Source organism: Salvelinus fontinalis, chromosome 12, assembly GCF_029448725.1.
Source record: "Salvelinus fontinalis isolate EN_2023a chromosome 12, ASM2944872v1, whole genome shotgun sequence".
In the NCBI taxonomy this organism is placed as follows: Eukaryota; Metazoa; Chordata; class Actinopteri; order Salmoniformes; family Salmonidae; genus Salvelinus; species Salvelinus fontinalis.
Window position 1 is genome coordinate 15,517,238 of NC_074676.1, and position 13,341 is coordinate 15,530,578.

General features: G+C 42.6%; 1 protein-coding gene across 3 annotated transcripts in view; it reads left to right on the plus strand.

The window, feature by feature from the left end:
• The window catches only part of LOC129866873 (inositol 1,4,5-trisphosphate receptor type 2-like), a 156,750-nt gene that overhangs the window by 43,860 nt on the left and 99,549 nt on the right, over positions 1-13,341 (plus strand). For all 3 annotated transcript variants that reach the window (XM_055939881.1, XM_055939882.1, XM_055939883.1), the window contains 8 exons: positions 308-473; positions 566-733; positions 890-979; positions 2,873-2,998; positions 3,273-3,395; positions 5,127-5,327; positions 5,726-5,977; positions 6,380-6,505. In XM_055939881.1, the coding sequence (XP_055795856.1) occupies positions 308-473; positions 566-733; positions 890-979; positions 2,873-2,998; positions 3,273-3,395; positions 5,127-5,327; positions 5,726-5,977; positions 6,380-6,505 (1,252 nt within the window). The remainder of the gene's footprint in view (positions 1-307; positions 474-565; positions 734-889; positions 980-2,872; positions 2,999-3,272; positions 3,396-5,126; positions 5,328-5,725; positions 5,978-6,379; positions 6,506-13,341) is intronic.

A 13,341-nucleotide genomic window follows, 5' to 3' on the forward strand; every position in this document is an offset into this window, starting at 1 on the left:
ACTTAGTGTATGTAAACTTCCGACTTCAACTGTAGTAACTTTACCCTGCCTACATGTAAATATATACCTCAATTACCTCACCCCTATTTCGTATTCCTAATTTTTATATACATATATATTTTTTTTTACTCTGCTTCATTAGGAAGGGCTCGTAAGCAATCATTTCACGTTAAATCTACACCCGTTGTATTCGGCACGTGAAAAATACTATTTTATTTTAACCCTGTGTCTGTCTGGTGCTTCCAATTCAGTGCGTCGTGCCGTGTCTAACAATTTTTCTTTCTAACCCTGTGTCTGGTGCTTCTAGTTCAGAGTGTAGTGCTGTGGAGCTGGATGACGAGGGAGGCAGGACCTTCCTGAGGGTACTGATCCATCTCATCATGCAGGACTACACTCCGCTGGTGTCCGGCTCGCTGCAGCTCATGTTCAAACACTTCAGCCAGAGAGCCGAGGTCCTACAGGCCTTCAAACAGGTAAAGGCACAGTTGGTGGTTCGTGAGCGTGCGCCTGATCTGTTTTTATGTGTGTGTCTGATTTCACTGTCTGTGCCTGTGGTCTCCTGCAGGTGCAGTTGCTGGTGTCGGAGCAGGATGTGGAGAACTACAAGCAGATCAAGACTAACCTGGACCAGCTCAGGCTGGCGGTAGAGAAGTCTGAACTGTGGGTGGAGAAGAGTGGAGGCTACGGCAGTGAGGACATAGGAGACAGCCAGGTCAAGGAGCAGACCATGGAGGTACAACACTATACTTTACAGTATGCTACAGTATACTTTAGTACACTATCGTACAGTATAGTATGCCCCCTATAGGCCACACAGCATAGAGGGCTAATGGCTAAGGGAGGGCTGAATCCTAACTTCAAAATATGTTGTGTTGTGTGTGAATGACAGGAGGCAGGCATCCTGAGTCCAGTACAGGATGGGGACGTGAAGCCCCATATAGACAGCAACAAAGCTAACAACTACAACATCGTCAAAGAGGTGAGCTGCCATTCTGTCCCCTTATAGGGTGTGTGGTATTGGCAGCGTAATCAATTAGTCAGTGCAGTCTGAAAATACATCATGACGCTGGGGTTATTGATTGCACACTAACAATTTACGGACCTCACATCACTGGCCAATGTGTGGCCAACATGAGCTGGACTTGCCTGCCTTGTAGCCTGCCTTGCCTTTCTTAAATGCTCCTGAGGGGATACAATAACATTGAATTGAATGAGCTTCAGTAACATTAAATTAAAGCAGCTGAAAAAGTGTTGTTTAGACTTATTGCTATGTTGCCATTAAATGCATGTCCAGTGCATTCGGAAAGTATTCAGACCCCTTTACTTTTTCCACATTTTGTTACGTTACAGCCTTATTCTAAAATGGATCTACACACAATACCCATAATGACAAAGGGAAAAACAGTTTTTTAAATATTTTTTGCAAATGTATTAAAAATAAAAATAATTTGCAAAAGTATTCAGACCCTTTGCTATGAGACTCAATTGAGCTCAGGTGAATCCTGTTTCCATTGATTATCCTTGAGATGTTTCTCCAACTTGATTGGAGTTCCCCTGTGGTAAATTCAATTGATTGGACATGATTTGGAAAGGCACACACCTGTCTATATCAGGTCCCACAGTTGACAGTGCATGTCTCCGCAAAAACCAAGCCATGAAGTCAAAGGAATTGTCCGTAGAGCTCCGAGACAGGATTGTGTCGAGGCACAGATCTGGAAGGGTACAAAAAATGTCTGCAGTATATGGTCCTTCCAGAACACAGTGCCCTCCATCATTCTTAAATGGAAGAAGTTTGGAACCACCAAGACTTCGAGAACTGTCCGCCCAGCCAAACTGAGCAACCAGTTGAGAAGGGCCTTGGGTCAGGGAGCTGACTGAGAACCCGATGGTCACTCTGACAGAGCTCTAGAGTTCCTCTGTGGAGATGGGAGAACCTTCCAGAAGGACAATCATCTCTGCAGCACTCCACCAATCAGGCCTTTATGGTAGAGTGGCCAGACAGAAGCCACTTCTCAGTAAAAGGCACCTAAAGGACTCTCAGACCATGAGAAACAATATTCTCTCGTCTGATGAAACCAACATTGAACACTTTGGCCTGAATGCCAAGCATTACTTCTGGAGGAAACATGGCACCATCCCTACGGTGAAGCATGGTGGTGGCAGAATCATGCTGTGGGGATGTTTTTCAGCGGTAGGGACTGGGAGTCTAGTCAGGATTGAGGCAAAGATGAACGGAGCGAAGTACAGAGAGATCCTTGATGAAAATGTGCTCCAGAGCGCTCAGGACCTAAGACTGGGGAGAAGGTTCACCTTCCAGCAGGACAACAACCCTAAGCACACAGCCAAGACAATGCAGGAGTGGCTTCGGGAAAAGTCTCTGAATGTCCTTGAGTGGCCCAGCCAGAGCCCGAAATTGAACCCGATTGAACATCTCTGGAGAGACCTGAAAAAAGCTCTGCAGCGACACTCCCCATCCAACCTGACAGAGCTTGAGAGGATCTGCAGAGAAGAATGTGAGAAACTCCCCAAATACAGGTGTGCCAAGTTTGTAGCGTCATACCCAAGAAGACTCGAGGCTGGAATCGCTGTTAAAGGTGCTTCAACAAAGTATTGAGTAAAAGGTCTGAATACTTATGCAAATGATTGCATATTTCATTTGTATTTTTTTATTTTTTATGAGCAAACATTTCTAAAACAACTGCTTTTGCTTTGTCGTTATGGGGTATTGTTTGTAAATTGATGAGAGGGGGGGAACAAATAATTTCATCCATTTTAGAATAAGGCTGTAACGTAATTAAGTGGAAAAAGGGGTCTGAATACTTTCTGAATGTGCTGTATGTTTGTCTGATCTGTGTGTATGTGTGGTCTGTAGATCCTGCTGCGGCTCAGTAAGCTGTGTTACCCCAGTAAGAAGAGTTGTGTGCAGCAGCAGAGGCTACTGAAGAACATGGGGGCTCACTCTGTGGTGCTGGACCTGCTCCAGATACCTTATGAGAAGGTGAGCACGTCATCACATTTAGAGATTTCAGTAATTACAGTAAGTGTCAAACACACATAGGCGCCCAGTCCATTTGGGCTTAAAATAAATGCTTCAGATGAGGCCCCTCAAAGCCTTACATGGATATTGTCATGCTCAATAACTAGACTTTACCTGGATAAAGCTTGACTAGATAAATAAACGCTGCCCTGGTAGCTTTGTTGGACCATCTGTATGGATTGATTTTGTGGTGATGCAATTGTGAAACCGTGTTGTGACTCCTGTCTGTCCCCAGAGTGATGAGAAGATGAATGAGATCATGACACTGGCCCATGTTTTCCTGCAGTACTTCTGTAGAGGCAACAGCCAGAACCAGGCTCTGCTCCACAAATACCTCAACCTGTTCCTTACACCAGGGGTACACTCACACAAACATGCATTCATTCACGCCGACTGTGCGTGCACACACACACGCACACACTGTATGCATGTATGGACATACAGTACCAGTCAAAAGTTTGGACACACCTACTAATTCGAGGGTTTTTCTTTATTTTGACTATTTTCTACATTGTAGAATAATAGTATAGACATACAAACTATGAAATAACACATATAGAATCATGTAGTAACCATAAATTGTTAAACAAATCAAAATATATTTTATATTTGAGATTCTTCAATGGAGCCACCCTTTGCCTTGATGACAGCTTTGCACACTCTTGGTATTCTCTCAACCAACTTCATGAGGTAGTCACCTGGAATGCATTTCAATTAACAGGTGTGCCTTGTTAAAACTTTCCTTCTGAATGCTTTTGAGCCAATCAGTTGTGTTGTAACATGGTAGGAGTGGTATACAGAAGATAGCCCTATTTGGTAAAAGACCAAGTTCATATTATGGCAAGAACAGCTCAAATAAGCAAAGAGAAACGACATTCCATCATTACATTAAGACATGAAGGTCAGTCAATGTGGAAAATGTCAAGAACTTTGAAAGTTTCTACAAGTGCAATCGCAAAAACCATCAAGCACTATGATGAAACTGGCTCTCATGAGGACCGCTACAGGAAAGGAAGACCCAGAGTTACACTTCATTAGAGTTACCAGCCTCAAAAATTGCAGCCCAAATAAATGCTTCACAGAGTTGACACATCTCAACATCAACTGTTCGGAGGAGACTGCATGGATCAGGCCTTTATGATTGAATTGCTGCAAAGAAACCACTACTAATGAACACCAGTAAGAAGTAGGCACTTGCTTGTGCCAAGAAACACGAGAAATGGACATTAGACCGGTGGAAATCTGTCCTTTGGTCCAATGAGTCCAAATTTGAGATTTTTGGTTCCAACAGCCGTGTCTTTTTGAGATGTGGGGTAGGTGAAAGGATGATCTCCGCATGTGTGGTTCCCACCGTGAAGCATGGAGTAGGAGGTGTGATGGTGTGGGGGGTGCTTTGCTGGTGACACTGTCTGTGATTTATTTAGAATTTCAAGGCAAACTTAGCCAGCATGGCTACCACAGCATTCAGCAGCGACACGCCATCCCATCTGGTTTGGGCTTAGTCCCACTATCATTTGTTTTTCGAAAGGACAATGACACAACACACCTACAGGCTATTTGACCAAGAAGGATAGTGATGGAGTACTGCATCAGATGACCTGGCCTCCACAATCACCTCAACCCAATCAAGATGGCTTGGGATGAGTTGGAGTGCAGAGTGAAGGAAAAGCGTCCAACAAGTGCTCAACATATGTGGTAACTCTTTCAAGACTGTTGGATAAGCATTCCAGGTGAAGCTGGTTGAGAGGTTGTCAAGATTGTGCAAAGCTGTCATCAAGGCAAAGGGTGGCTTTTTGAAGAATCTCAAATATAAAATATATTTTCATTTGTTTCACACTTTTTTGGTTACTACATTATTCCATATGTGTTTAGATGTAGATGTCACTTTAGATGTCTTCACTATTAATGTAGAAAATAGTTAAAATAATGAAAAACCCTTGAATGCGTAGGTGTGTCCAAACTTTTGACTGGTACTGTACATGTTTGTTCACGTCTTACTAATTTTCAACTCAGTAAATGCATTCTATTACTGGATATCCATATGTCAATGAATGTGAATTCACTGTTCACATCTTCTCCCTCTCTCCAGCTCCTGGAGGCTGAGACCATGCGCCACATCTTCATGAACAACTTCCACCTGTGCAACGAGATCAGCGACCGCGTGGTCCACCATTTTGTCCACTGCATCGAGACGCACGGCCGACACGTCCAGTACCTCAAGTTCCTCCTGACCATCGTCAAGGCCGACGGGAAGTACGTGAAAAAGTGCCAGGACAAGGTCATGACCGAGGTGGGCGAGGGATGATGATGATGATGATGCTGTCTTTGTAAGGCTGTGGAGACACCACAATAGCATGGTTTCCACTACCACTATCTCCAAACTTGCCAGGGCTTGTTAGAGATGTTTGAAAAACGAGAGACTTAAAATGTGACTACTTTTAGAAAATACCTTGTGGATGAATGTATTTATTTGCCCATAGACGTTGGTTGGAATCTTGGTTGAGGGTGTTACAGGAAGTCATTGCATGTTGAGTCTCAGTTTAGTTTATCTGGAAGAATTAACCAATATCACGCTTTGTCTTGTTCATTTTAATATCGTATTGAATTATCAATATTGGTTATCCCCACTAGGTATTCCCTGTCTAACCTCCACTCGTCTGTCTGCTTTTCTGTCCATCCCACCCCCAGCTGGTGAACGGTGGCGAGGACGTTCTGGTGTTCTACAACGACCGCTCCTCCTTCCCGGTGCTGTTCCAGATGATGTGCTGCGAGCTGGAGCGTAGGGACGAGGGCGGTGCCCTGGCCTACCACAACACTCTGGTAGAGCTTCTCGCTGTCTGCACCGAGGGCAAGAACGTATACACCGAGCTGAAATGTAACTCCCTGCTGCCCCTCGACGACATTGTCAAAGTGGTCACCCACGAAGACTGCATCCCTGAGGTACAGGGGAAGGGATGGGGTCATAGTGAGAGGCTTTGTCATTTGGTGCTGGGGTGTGATTCAGTAGTCTAATGTGATTTTCTACCCTTGTATTCAACCTCATCTGCACTAATCTGAGGATACAGAGGATGGTTAAGAGTGGCATGACGCTTGGTAAATGCGAACTGTGAATTGGAGTTAATCTGTTCAGATGTTTTGCATCAGTGCAGATGAGGGAAAGTAAAGCAAGACTGTATTCCATTATAGACATTTGGCATGCACCCATTGTTTGCATACAGATGCATAACATTTGATTCCAGAACAGCCAGCCTTGATATAGCCTAGCATTCATTCACCTCAGTGTAATCTTTCACACCTGTCAATCATCTGAATGCATGGTTTCTATTGGCCCTCCCTCCCCAGGTGAAGACGGCCTACGTGAACTTTGTGAACCACTGCTACGTGGACACGGAGGTGGAGATGAAGGAGATCTACACCAGCCACCACATCTGGAAGCTCTTTGAGAACTTCCTGGTGGACATGGCACGGGTAACGTCCTCACTAAGGTCCTCCTCATAGCACTACCCCCCTCAGAATAGCCTCGGGGCATCGACTTTATAAGGTGGCAAAGGCGTTTGCCTGGCACCTACTACTACTACTACTACTACTACTACTACCACCTCCACCATACCACATTCAAAGGCACTTCAATCTTTTGTTTTGTCCATTCATCCTCTGAATGGCACAACATACTGTAGACAATCCATGTCTCACTTGTCTTCTCCCCTTCATCGACACTGATTTGAAGTAAATTTAACAAGCGAGTCAATAAGGGGTTTTAGCTTTCACCTGTATTCACCTGGTTAGTCTGTGTCATGGTAACAGCAGCTGTCCTTAATGTTTTGTAGACTCAGTGTAAGTGAAAGCAACATGGTGGGTCCTTTCAGGGAATGGGCCTTTCCACAGTCCAGTTCAGTGTAGATGAGGGAAAGGAGAAGAGAACTTCTTTAGACTATTGAGATATACACTAGACTAAAAATGGAAATCACCCCAAAAGAAATGTTAGACAATTTAAAAAATCCTCACCCAGAGAAAAGCACTAGGGATCGATGGCTTTCTTATAATTTTATTTGATATTCTGGGACAAAGTACCGCCCTTATTTACTTAAATGACAACACACGTCACTCAATTTAGGGATTCCGAGTTCCATGTATCGAACTGTTATTTCAGTTATATTAAAACCAGAAAAATCTGGAGAGTCCCCTGCAAATATTACAAACCCATAAATGTAATAAATTACGACAATAAATAGCAAAACTCCTTAGCAACAGAATGGCAAAAGTCTTACCAGACTTGATAAATATGAATCAAACAGGGTTTATTTAACATGGACACTTACAAACAAATACAAGAACATGTTTCAGTATAATACAATATGTTAAAAACAAGATGCAGATTTATCCTTATACCATGGCATTGTTGAATACTTGTTTCTGATTGGCTTGAAGGGCATTCTAGAGTGTGCATTATTTCTCTTTATAAACTGGGTGGTTTGAGCCCTGAATGCTGATTGGCTGACAGCCATGGCATATCAGACCGTATACCACGGGTATGACAAAATATGTATTTTTACTGCTCGGAGTACATTGGTAACCACTTTATAATAGCAATAAGGTCCCTCGGGTGTTTGTGATATATGGCCATATACCACACCCCCTCAGGCCTTATTGCTTAAATAATGCATGGTATATTTGCACGGTAGAATTCAATGGCTATAGTTAATTCTTACATGTTCTATGTTTGTGCTGCTTTTGAAAGCAAAAGTCAAATTTAAAACATTATGCCATTGTTGAATTTGATTTTCATAATGGCAATCTAGTACTGATGGTTAGGTAAAACTAGCAAGTCTGTTTGTTTGGTTACCACGGCAACTACTGTAGCTGTCTAGTAAACTTGCTAGCTACTTCAGTGGATGTTGAACACATTTCTACCGGGGCTCTCGCTAGTGTGTTGTGGAATACACCTTCCACCTCGTTCATTATTTTCCATAGAACGCATGGCCCCTCGTTGATTATCCCATAATGGCAGTTGATGCCAAAAAGGCTTTTGACCGCCTTGAATGGCCTTTGCTATTTTGCTAACTTGAATGGCCTTTGCTAACTTTGAAATTCATTTAACTTTCCAGCTGAAATAATACATTTCATAAAAATATTATATAAATGTCCTAAAGCAAAAATATACACATACATTATCAGGGATTTCCTCTCTCCCCCCTCCTGAACCGCTAGTAGAAATAATTAGACAGGACCCAAACGTAACAGGTATCATTATTGGTCAACTAAACTTATTTGCAGATGACCTCCTTTATATACCTGACTAAGATGGAAAACTTAATGCCCCCTTGTTAAAAATATTTTCGGAGTACTCTAAAATCTCAGGATATTAAAATAACGTGAAAAAAACTGAAATGATGGCAATATGAAACAGAATAACTCATGATCGACAGCAATCCTTTAAGTCAGGGTTCACCAACTGTCGGCCAGCGTGCCAATCTTGCCAACCAGCAATATTATTTGTCCCCCAAATTAATTATGAATATAATATAATATAATGAATATAATATAATTATGAATATATATGACCGAAGTTATTTTCGGTCATATATATATATTTGGACACACCTACTCATTCAAGGTTTTTTAAAACTATTTTCTACATTGTAGAATAATAGTGAAGACATTACAACTATGAAATAACACATTGAATCATGTAGTAATCAAAAAAGTGTTAATCAAATGAAAATATATTTTAGATTCTCCAAAATAGCCACCATTTGCCTTGATGATAGCTTTGTACACTCTTGGCATTCTCTCAACCAGCTTCATCTGGAATGCTTTTCCAACCATCTTGAAGGAGTTCCCACATATGCTGAGCACTTGTTGGCTGCTTTTCCTTCACTCTGTGGTCCAACTCATCCCAAACCATCTCAATTGGGTTGAGGTCGGGTGATTGTGGAGGCCAGGTCATGTGGAGGCCAGGTCTGATGCAGCACTCCATCACTCTCCTTCTTGGTCAAATAGACCTAAATAATGCAAAAGTTACATTCTAACTTAATTCATGAGGAGAGAGAATGCAGGACACAGTCAACTAATAAAGCAGGCAGCAAACCATTTTGTGGTGGTGAAACGTAAAGCTGCAACCTCACCGCAATCAATCGGAGGTCAACACCTCCTGGTGCTGAAAATATATGTAACTGGTTGTGCAAGTGTTGCACAGTTACAGCATCTTTTACAATAAAAAATATGTGGCCAAATAGAAGTGGGATGTTTGTAGTTGTTAGGCCTACTTACTATTGCAACTGGCCAAAAATGTAGCATCCTACATAAAACAATAATTTTAAAGAAAAAAAGGTGGTGTCTGAATGTCTGTATTGGGATGGTCCGCTGCTTTAACGAACAAACAGAACATACTGTCAGCTTGAGACCTAAATATCCATGCATAAGCACTCACAGTAATGTTAATATTTACTAAATATAGTCATATAGACCAGTAAGGGACTTACTCAATGGGAAAAAGTACATTTCCCCTCGGACACGAGGGGATCTTGTGGATGTCGCGTGACATTGGTGTGATTTTGATGCTGAGGCAGTCCTCGATTGACTTATGTGGAAGCCGGTTCCTGTTGTGAGTCTATATTGCATTCATAGAGGAAAATGAGGACTTGCAGGTATAAGTCTTTCCAAAATGCACACAAGGATTCAACATTCCTGAGCGCATCCCTGATGTGCTGAAGTGCAGTAGCCTTCCAGATGACAAGTTCAAATCGAACAACTCAAGCTTCCTAGTAAAGGCCTCAAGTTTTTCCACCATATTCACAACTGTTTTCCCTCATCCTTGTAACTGTAGATTTAGCCAGTTTGAGTGACAGAATATGTCAGCCAAAAAAGCTTTGTGTGTAGCTTGCAGTTAACACTTCAATGTTTCGGTGTCGGGCCTCTGTCTTGGGCGTGAAGGCCACTTTGAAAGTTCCATGCTTAGATTCAAAAATACTTTGGAAATGTAATTATTTGTAAACAGAAACATTTTCATTGAAAATAAAACACACTGGCTTGGCATTGGAAAAAGATGGTAACATCTCTCTCTACATTCTTCGATTTTAATAATCCACCTTTTGATACTTTTTTAGAGAAACATTTTCTCTTGCTATCAAACTAATTGTTCTGAACGAATGTTGACGTTAAAAAAGTAGTGTAGGCTACAGTAGACTACGTAGACCTGTTTTTCCCCACCAATCAACACAGAGAAATATACAAAATAATATTTGAATAGAGATCAAATAAAACTTTATTTGTCACAGCTCCGTTGATTTTAATGGGGGACTGTTCGGCCCTCCTTTTCCTCTAGTCCATGATCAGCTCCTTTGTCTTGCACACATTGAGGGAGAGGTTGTTGTCCTGGCACCACACTGCCAGTTCTCTGACCTCCTCCCTATAGGCTGTATCATCATTGTCGGTGATCAGACCTATCACCGTTGTGTCGTCAGCAAACTTAATGGTGGTGTTGGAGTCATGTTTGGCAACGCAGTCGTGGGTGAACAGGGAGTACAGGAGGGGACTAAGCACACACCCCTGAGGGCCCCAGTGTTGAGGATCAGCGTGGCAGACGTGTTATTGCCTACCCTTACCACTTGGGGCCAGCCCGTCAGGAAGTCCAGGATCCAGTTGCAGAAGGAGGTGTTTAGTCCCAGGGTCTTTAGCTTAGTGATGAGCTTCATGGGCACTATGGTGTGGAACACTGAGCTGTAGTCAATGAACAGCATTCTGACATAGTTATTCATTTTGTCCAGGTGGGAAAGGGCAGTGTGGAGTGTGATTGAGATTGCGTAATCTATGGATCTGTTGGGGTGGTATGTGAATTGGAGTGGGTCTAGGATATCCGGGAGGATGCTGTTGATGTGAGCCGACCAGCCTTTCAAAGCACTTCATGGCTATCTACGTGAATGCTACTGGGCGGTAATCATTTAGGCAGGTTACCTTCGCTTCCTTGGACACAGGGACTATGGTGGTCTGCCTGAAACATTTTGGTATTACAGACTCAGACAGGGAGAGGATGGAAATGTCAGTGAAGACACTTGCCAGTTGGGCCGGCCATGCTTTGAGTACTCGTCCTGTCCATCTGGCCCCGCGGCTTTGTGAATGTTGACCTGTTTAAAGGTCTTGCTCACATCGACTACGGAGAGCGTTATCACACTGTCATCCATAACAGCTGGTGCTCTTGTGCATGCTTCAGCGTTGCTTGTCTCAAAGCGAGCGTAAAAGGCATTAAGCTTGTCTGGTAGGCTCGCGTCACTGTGCAGCCCTGCCACATCTGACGAGCATCAAAGCTGGTGTAGTAGGATCCAATCTTAATCCTGTATTGACGCTTTGCTTGTTTGATGTTTTGTCTGAGGGCATAGCGGGATTTCTATAAGCGTCCGGATTAGTGTGCCACTCCTTGAATGCGGCAGCTATAGCTTTTAGCTCAATGCGGATGTTGCCTGTAGTCCATGGTTTCTGGTTGGGATATGTGCGTACAGTCACTGTGGAGACGACGTCGTCAATCCACTTATTGATGAAGCCGGTGACTGATTTGGTATCCTCCTCAATGCCATTGGATGAATCCCGGAACATATTCCAGTCTGTTCTAGCAAAACTGTCCTGTAGTGTAGCATCCGCGTCATCTGACCAATTCCGTATTGGGCGAGTCACTGGTACTTCCTGCTTCAGTTTTTGCTTGTAAGCAGGAATCAGGAGGATAGGATTATGGTCAGATTTTCAAATAGAGGGTGGGTGAGAGCTTTGTATGGATCTGTGTGTGTGGAGTAAAGGGTCTAGAGTTTAATTATTTTATAGATTTTTTCCCCCAATGGTTGCACATGTGCACTGATTTCAATTTGCCTGCATTAAAGTCCCCGGCCACTAGGAGCGTCGCTCTGGATGAGCTTTTTCCTGTTTGCTTATGGCCTTATTGAGTTAGTAGAGTGCAGTCTTAGTGCCAGCATTGATCTGTGGTGGTAAATAGACGGCTACGAATAATATAGATTATTATTATGAGAACTGTCTTGGTTCGATAGTGTGGTCTACAGCTTATCATAAGTTACTCCACCTCAGGCGAGCAATACCTCAAGACTTTTTAAATATTAGACATCGCGCACCAGCTGCTATTGACGAAAGACACATACCCCCACACCTCGTCTTAACAGACGTAGCTCCTCTGTTCTGTCGGTGCATTGAAAATCCCTCCAGCTCTATATTATCCGTGTCGTAGTTCAGCCACGACTCGGTGAAACATAAGATATTACGGTTCTTAATGTCCCGTTGGTAGGATAATCGTAGGTCATCAATTTTTATTTTCCAATAATTTAATGTTAGCATGTAGGACGGATGGCAGTGGGAGTTTACTCGCTCGCCTACAGATTCTCAGAAGGCAGCCCGATCTGCGTCATCTTTTCCTCAGTCTTTTCTTCACGCAAATGACAGGGAATTGGGCCTGATCCTGGGAGAGCAGTATATCCTTCTCGTCGGACTCGTTAAAGGAATAAGCTTATTCCAGTTCGTGGTGAGTAATCGCTGTTCTGATGTCCAGAAGTTATTTTCGGTCATAAGAGAGACGGTAGCAGCAACATTTTGTACAAAATAAGTAAAAAAAATAAGTTACAAACAATGTAAAAAAACGAACAAAATAGCACAATTGGTTAGGAGCATGTAAAACGTCAGCCATCCTCTTTGGCGCCATCTTTATGGAGACATGGTGATTTTATGAGCGTAATCAGATAGAAATTATGTTATTGTCACTGAATTTATTATGAAGCCTACGAATTGGATGTGTTAAACATGTTGTTCAATTTGTAGTGTTGGCCAATTATTTGTGCTAATATTATATACTAATTATGTTCTGGCCCACCGACTATTAGCTCAATAACAATTTGGCCCGATGCCGAACCTAGTTGACAAACCCTGCTTTGTGGGCCACAAAAAATATTAAATACTTAGGATGCTTGATAAGTGACGACAAATAACTTTATCCCATTACTCAACAACATGAAAGCAGATCTAATTAAATGGAACAATCTCCCCATAAGCCTTACATGTATTATACCCCACCGAAGACGTTCTTTAAAAAAGTGTACTCGGCCATAAGACAAATAAAACTCGTAAAGCAAAGTTTTAATCTGAGGGTGGTTTTAAACTTCCAGATTTGGAATTGTATCAACTCGCCACCCAAGGCTTTTACTTGTGATATATAGTTAAATGCAGTAAAGAGGAACAATGGGTACATAATGAAGAGGTGCAAGCTACATAATGAAGAGGTGCAATATTTTCACGTGTCTGTTTTCAAAGGATGG